Consider the following 7,968-nt stretch of genomic DNA (forward strand, 5'->3'; position numbering starts at 1 on the left):
GGAAATAAAACTGGGTTCTTTTCAAGTGTAAATAAAATACTTCGCTGAACATCTCTTAGTTTTAAAAATAAGCACTCTAAATAGGCACTATCATAGAGAAATCTTGCCTCATTTTGTAGAGCTATTAGTAAATATTCTTTTTCATTTTTAAAACCTGTTAGATATTTAGTTATTGAGATGAAGGAGTTTTGGAGCCTTGATTCCAATTACAGGGAATCAATTAACAGATTGAGTCCATATTGAAAAGAAAGGGGTGGGGGGAGACATGAATGGAGAGTAAGGCCACGGAAGATCTCATACTAGAAGAGCTGTCTTAATATCGCTTTACAGATTACTGCTTATGAATGGAGGCGGGGTCAAGAATAAAGGTTGTAAATAATGCTAAAGGGATGACTGTGTTCAAGATGCTGCCGATCTCTCTTGCCCTTTCCCCCAGCTCCACCTCACACCCTTCATATCCAGATTATTTACACCCATATGGAGTGATTTTTTTTTCCCAAAAAATAGGGGCGGGGAATAATTCCCTTTTAAAAAATTGAAAATAAAGCCCTAAAAGAAGAGAGAATGCTACATTTAGACTGCTAAGCAGTAATTTTTGACAAAGGACAATACTGTACCCTTGAACTACTGCGATCTGAACAGCTCTTCCCATTCCTTTTGAATTAATTGTGGCTTTAGAAATTTGAGCTTAAAGATATTAAGGATATAATAATTTAAGATGTCTAGTTTTAAACATTAACAGAGAGGTAAACAAAATGCAGGCGTTTGGAAACAAACAACTTCTATTTTATTTTTTATTGTTTTAACTGTTGTAATCAGATGTCTCTTACTGAATACACGATGCAGAGTGTGAAAGAGAAAAGAGTGTCTCATAGATTCCAATTCAAAGAACAGGAAAAAAAATTTATCTATTCAATGCCAAGTTTAATATAAATAAAATAGATTAGAAATGCTAGTCTCATACCAAATTCCCAAAAGAGGTGTTTTAATACATAGTTACCCAATCTTAGACTCATATTCTGGCTCTATCATCAAGCGTAGAGCTCCCCAAGAATATTCTTTCGCTATTTAGTCTACATTAAACCCATGGCTGTAGGTCTTTAGCTCCTAGAACAGCTTCCTAGAGAAATCAGAATCTTACCTTTACACATCTTCTGCAGACGTTTCTTGGTGCTCTGAAAAGTCCTGAGGTCTATGTCAAACGGCCATTCTCTTGCTCCCAGGGTCTTAGGGGCTTGGAGAAATCCCAACACCTGCTGCTACCACTGAGTGTGGAGGCCAGAAAAGCTTCAGGGTTTTGACAGCAGGATCACTGAGCCACAGCCAAAGCTTGGGGAGCCTTAACAACTGAAAGCAAGTGTAGAGGGCAATGTGGTACCCAGCACGGGCTCAATTGTAGCAGCAGGGGGAGGAATATTCCCGCCCTCACAAGGGTACAGAGGCAGCCATCAGGGAACCCAGGCTCTGTCAACGGACAGGGCAGAGGAAGTGGAGACATGACCACACAGCACGAGGCCCTGGGGGAACGGAACAACTAGCAAAGAGCTCAGGTAGCGCTTGAAAGGAATCACCAAAATTCCCCGACAGAACACAAGAAGCAATGGCGAAATGCAACAAAATACATGGAGACAGGCCATTCTAGCATCCCGTAAGAGAGCCAAAAACACAGTTGAGGGGGGATATGGAGCTCTAGTCTAGAAAGAAAAGTAAGGAAGACATATTACAGTATGCCTACTGTATTTGAGTTTAAAAATCTAATAAGTGACATAAAATTCCTAAATCCCATCATTAGAACATTCATATTAAGAAAATTTACAAATATATAAAATCACAGGGTGCTAATCCAAAAGGCAAAGGCGTTCATTATCAGAGGAGAACATGTAACAGAAGTTTAAACTGAGCTGATTTTTAACTTGAGAAATAATTAAAATTGCTTTTTAAATAAGAACAACAAGTGCTTTATCAAATAGATCACCTCCTATCCCAATCAGATGAGGAAGACTGAAGGAGGAATTCAACGAGGGAAGAGAAAAAGAATATGAAGAAAAAGGAGTGGACACAGAGTGTTCAGAAATTAAAAGAGGAAGACGCAGAAGAAAAGAGAAGAAGGAAAGAGAAGGAAGACAAGAAAACATCATTAACGTACTAGGTGTTAATCCATGGTCACATAAACTGCTAAGACTCTCCAGAAGCTGGACTTGATAATGTTCTATTTTCCAGAGAGCTCCTTCTAGCTTGTTAACCACAATCCACAGCTCTTCAAGGACTCAGGGACCCTCAGGAACTCATCAGAAGGAGCCCGCTGAATATTAAATATCAAACAAGTACAAGAGAGAGAACCTAGGACAATTCTGCTTCAAGGAGCTGGATAAAATCAAGTCAGAAATGAAACCTAAATTCTGACAGAACGTTAATAATTCCTAATATGTGTCAAAATAAAGATAATCAGGTTAATTTAGGAACTGTCATTCTTTCAAGACTAGAAACAAATTAACCATGGGTGCTGTTTTAAGCTTGTTTCAGAATTAAATAAGAAAATTTGCTGCTTGATGGCACTTACATGCATGCAATTCTTGACTTCACATATTTACTTACGGATGTTTTTAAATCCAAGTGAGCTAAAATATTAGTAATAATCCTTTACCTGGTATCAAATAGTGCAATCATCTTGTTTTAGGAAAGGTTTGTTTCCATGCCTCATTGTTTAGATATTGATATATAGTTAATAACATACACAATAAAAGCAGCTCTTGTCGGGCAAATTTACTTATGTCCCATAAGTCACTAAGGGTCCACCCCTTTTATAAAATGAAATAAACCTTATGCTACATAATGTTAAGTACTGCCCAGGCAGCTAGTACTTTAAATTTGAGAGAACTGAGAATTTATCAGAGACAAGGATGAAGAATCTGAATTTCCCCTTAAAAATATTTGTATTGTATAAACAGGGCCTAAGTTTAGATGTTGGTTTGAACTAAAACTTAATATTTTAAAACATAATCATTTCGGTATGATAGGTTTGGATAAGGAAAAACTGAGTGAGCTCCTATGGTGGAAACCAAAGGGAAGTGGACTTTTTTTTTAAAAAATGTATAGTATGACTTTGAACAAATATAAAACACCAATTACGGTTTGTTTTTCTGACCTGTGTTGTCAATCCGACTCATGAAAACCAGGTTCAATCATCTAGCCAACAAAAACTAAAACAAACAAAAGAATGTGAAGGAGAGTTCAAAAAAAAGCAAGTAAATATTGCCAAATGTGAAATGGCAACATCGATTCACTTATAAAGCTCTTTAGATTATATGGTATGTCAGGATTATTTTCAATGGAAATAGAAAAATCAGCAGTGGCTGTTTAAAAATATACATTCTATTGCTACGAAAGTATCTTACTAAAGGAATAAAATCAAATCATCCAAACCTGTGTTCCCCTGCTGTTAAGCATCACAAAGTGAGACATTTTTGACAAATGTGCTCACAATTGTATCCCTGCACCTAGTTAGCCTGGAAACACAGCAGGTGCTCAATAACTATTCATTGGCTAAATGGTGGTACCCTATGTGAAAATGAACTAATCAAAAACATGGGGGAAGTGGAGGCTTAGGAGGATTGTGGTCAAATAAATTTCTTAAAAGTTGAACAGTTGTCTTCCTACATGGCTTGTCAGAGCCTGTATAATGCTATAAATTCCTAAACTTGTGTACCTTTTTTTATGGAAAACTTATTAAACATAGATTAATTATTCTAGGAAAATTTGGCCTTCACCTTTATGGAAAACTTATTCTTTCTGTATCTTCCAATCATTTAACGAAAGACACAGGGAAATTATTAATTGGCATATATTCATGTGTGTTCTAAATTATAAGATGGAAGACAAGAGATATATGTATTTTAAATCACATAGTTTTTGGCAAAATGGGAAAAGAAACTTTTAGAGCGAGCAAAATTGAGATACCTCATTCAAATTATTCACTTTACTGACAGAAACTTACTCAAGGAAACTACCTTGTATTGGTACATGGATATATCAGCATTATCAAAGACTTGAGCAGTTATCTGACTAATATAACCAATATCTTACTAATCTGCTTATATAATTATCTTGAATTGCAAAGAATTATTCCTGGCCAGACTTATGCCTACTAAATAATCTCTTAAGTTAAAATTCTATAGTCTACTGCTGTTGAAAAAAGGAACTGTTCATTTAGAATTGAAAGGAGGAAAAATTGCTTTCACATACTAAAAAATCATATTTTTAAGTCACTGTGGGTCAAGTGAAAAACAAGAGTAAAAATGAAATTGCGGAAATTACACTGGAAACCATGCTCCGTGTACTGTGGCATCTAACAAACTCCAGGATTAGTATCTCCAAGTAGTAAAGCTGGGAACAAATAAGAACTTCATTTATGGGATGTATACAAGGTCACAGATCAAGTCACCAGTGATAAAACTATGATTCCCCTCTAAAACAACATTCTGATGTTCAGATTATCCAAGGCCACTTTCCAATGGGCGCCATGTCAGTCCTGGAGAGACCAGCCCTTCCCAAAAGGTATCTTTGCGAACTGGCTCCCCATTTGCCTTATTCACTCACCAGCATCCATTAGCCAACTCCATGCTTTATCTTCAATAGATAAGATACGGCTTCTTCTCGCCATGGTGCCATGAAAAGGATCCAGAAGGTTCCCCTTAAACAACATTTCCTGAGTGACTGCTGCAGCACCAAGAGTAAAGGATATGCCAGGTCAGCCACTTCTCCTTCCCAGCAGTATTAGCAGCAGCAGCAGCAGCAGAAGCAGGAGCAGACCGTTTAGACCAGCTCCTTGCAGGATGCTAGCCAAAGCACTCTTGTTTACTCTACACCTAGACAGAGTTTGCCCGTATGTTTGCACCTTTCCCGGAGTGTCAAAACAGGTGTTTTCCTGTGATCATGCTTAAAACCTGCTCCCCGAACAAGGTGATAAATACACTGTTACTATGAAATTCTAAGTTTCTAATTCTATGGAAAACATGTTCCTAAAGGTTTCCTTTATTACGAGGAAGCCTTGATGAATCCTTTTAAGAATTCATTCGCCCTCCTCACTCGTAATAAGCAAGTAGATTGCCCTAAAATTTCCTGTTAATGAAAGAAAGGATGTTACTATATAAAATAAATACCATCATGCAATTTTGGTCAATTCTTTCCTAATGTTCTATCTGCCTTCCTGGCATAGAATCACTTTTTGTAAACGCTGAGGTTTTCATAAGCTTTACAACACTCTCAACAGATGGGGAAATATTGGGTCTTATGCTCTTTATTTTACAGAAGGAACAATGACTTCTCTTTACGTCTATATTCCATACCCATTTTGATACTATTGATGAGTTGTTTTTCCTTCATACTGTTCAATTTAACGAGTGGCTAGAATACAGCTACACAACAGAGTCAAGCACATAACATCATTAACAAAGCGTTTACCTTATTTAACTGATTTATCCAGAGCTAAAATCCTATAGATAGAAAAAGCACCTAGAGATTTTTTAAAAAATTAAATAGCTCAACCAAGGAGAAGTGTAAAACAGATAATTTTCTTAATGAGTAAATGCTATTTACTTATTAAGAATATAATCATAAATTAAAGAACCATAAATACCAGAACACAGAAGCATTGCTCTATGCACAGTAGAGAAAAACAATTCTCATTGGCAAAACTGAAACCCTACATACACAGAATCTTAGTACATGTTTCTTGTAATATTAACACTTCACATGTTCACATCACCACCAAAGCAATAAAAGGAACAATCGCTGACACTTACTGAATGCTCAGGAAGTGCCAGGCACTGTTCTAGTGCTTTCCATGCGTTATCCCATTTAATCTTCACAGCCACTACAGATCAGACACGATTACTGCCTCATTTTGCAAACAAGGAAAGGGAGGCTCAGTAAGGTTCCATCACATGTTCAAAGTCACAGAGCTCACAACTGACTTGAACCCAGGCTGCCCCGTTCCAGAACTGGGACCCTTAAACAGTTCGCTAAAATCCAACATTCACTTTGGTTTTCACTGTTTTCTGTACTGCAAGTATACCTTTAATAAGACAGACATTAGAAGATGCTTACATAAAATTATGATTTACTAATAGTTAACATGCATATGGTACTTATTGTGTGCCACAAAAATTCTGTTAAGTCCTTGACCTATATTATGAGGTTCACAACACCCCAATGAGGCAGATATGCTCCTTTTTAGTGGGGTACATTGGAGAATTCAGGGGCACAGAGTACTAAGGAAGTTGCCAAAGTCGTACGACTACTTTGGAGCAAATGTAAACTCTGGATCCAGGGAAAGCAACTCCTGAAGTTGTGGTTTCGCTTATTCCTACGCTCCCCTGCCTCTTGAAAGTTGATGGCATGTTACGCTTAAAGAAAGGGAGTATGAAATGTCAGGTCTGGCCAGAATCCTGGTGGGAGAAGAATTGACTATTCCTGCCTCTTTTAAAAAACTTAACATGCATCAAGTATGTCCGTTTACGTGATACACAAGTCCACATCCATTTCTCTTAATGGTGTTTACGAACTTAAGGAATTAAATATATCCTGAGATGCTCACATTTTTTAAAAAGTCAGGGGCAGGGGCACTGGGTGGCTCAGTCAGTCAGGTGTCCAACTTTGGCTCAGGTCATGATCTCACAGTCTGTGAGTTCAAGCCCCGCGTCAGGCTCTGTGCTGACAGCTAAGAGCCTGAAGCCTGCTTCGGATTCCATGTCTCCCTCTCTCTTTCTGCCTCTTTATTTCTCTTTCTCTCTCTCAAAAGTAAATAGACACATAAGAAATTTTTTTAAAAGGCAAGGACAAATTCAGTTTTCACATTTTTCTCCAAGTATATCTTATCTTCAGAAGCACTAACAGGGCAGTAACATTATTATCATCACAGTACTGGTCATCGTGTTTGCAGGATTGCCATTGCTGGCAGTCATATTTCTATTTTATTTGCATCATTTAATTATACATTTAATTATGTGCAGGGCTAAGACAATAACTGTAAGATTAGAGGAAGCTTCAGAAATCTGACGGTCATCCCTTGCGATATGGCCTGAACCAACCTTGGGCCAGGGTACTTCCTTGAATATTCAGCAACTGAAATGACCTTCTGTGAATGAACTCTCGAGGACACAAAGCCATCTGGGTAATCACAGCTCAAATTGAGCACCTATGGTCGCAAATATAAGACTGAGAAACCAATGGAGAATACAGAAACCATTCTCTCTCTTTAATTTGGCAGCAAGCCTAACTCTCTGGACTAAGTTTGGCTAGCTTCAGCTTTTTTGGCTTTAGCCTAATATAAATTAGCACAAGAAACCATGAAAACTTCAGAGAGAAAATACAGTTATGGTGAAGTCATATACCCTCTGTCAGAATTTAGCCAGAAGCTGTAAGAAATGCAGCCATTTGGTGGCATTTAGCAAGAAGAAATTTAGGTGCCCACGTGGCACAGCTTGAGGTGATGCATTAGAGTCTATTTACTCTCGATTATTTTTAAAATCAAATGTTTCCAAAGAAGGAAGGTGACAATTCTTTACCCAATTTCTAGACAATTATCCTCTCTGCAGAGTTCCCTGGGTGGTGGCATTATACATCGTACCCACATAAGCTTGATTCACTCTCTGGCTGACAACAAGATTTAAATTTATCTGTCTTCGATGTTAGTACTAAATTAACACAAAAGTTATTCAAAATCTCTATAAAAAATACATTCTGACATATTTTGGACGAGGAAAACAAAGTATCCTCATAGGCTTTTACATAAGATAGATCATAACAAATGATTTCTATGACCTTGGCACTACTAAGTGATAGACTAGAAGATCATGACTCGGTTATGCAATCATCCAAATAACTATATATATCTTCCAAATATCTATATATCTATATCTAAAAATATACATTCAAACATATATATATATATATATATATATATATATA

At 37.2% G+C, this 7,968-nt stretch overlaps 1 protein-coding gene across 10 annotated transcripts in view; it reads right to left on the bottom strand.

Annotated features, from left to right (window-relative positions):
- MBNL1 (muscleblind like splicing regulator 1) overlaps positions 1-7,968 on the bottom strand; it is a 182,382-nt gene that overhangs the window by 109,667 nt on the left and 64,747 nt on the right. The window contains exons 2-3 of one of the 10 annotated variants that reach the window (XM_039221415.1): positions 4,597-4,716; positions 1,142-1,694 (exon numbers count right to left, since the gene is read on the bottom strand). The exons of 8 other annotated variants lie outside the window; for them this stretch is intronic. Coding sequence is in view for 1 of the 2 variants with exons in the window: in XM_039221414.1 (XP_039077345.1) it covers positions 4,597-4,602 (6 nt within the window). In the remaining variant the exon portion in view is untranslated. The remainder of the gene's footprint in view (positions 1-1,141; positions 1,695-4,596; positions 4,717-7,968) is intronic. One more of the 10 variants, XM_039221414.1, reaches the window with a different exon arrangement.

This window comes from Hyaena hyaena, unplaced genomic scaffold (genome assembly GCF_003009895.1).
Source record: "Hyaena hyaena isolate Hyena2069 unplaced genomic scaffold, ASM300989v1 scaffold_980, whole genome shotgun sequence".
Classification (NCBI taxonomy): Eukaryota; Metazoa; Chordata; class Mammalia; order Carnivora; family Hyaenidae; genus Hyaena; species Hyaena hyaena.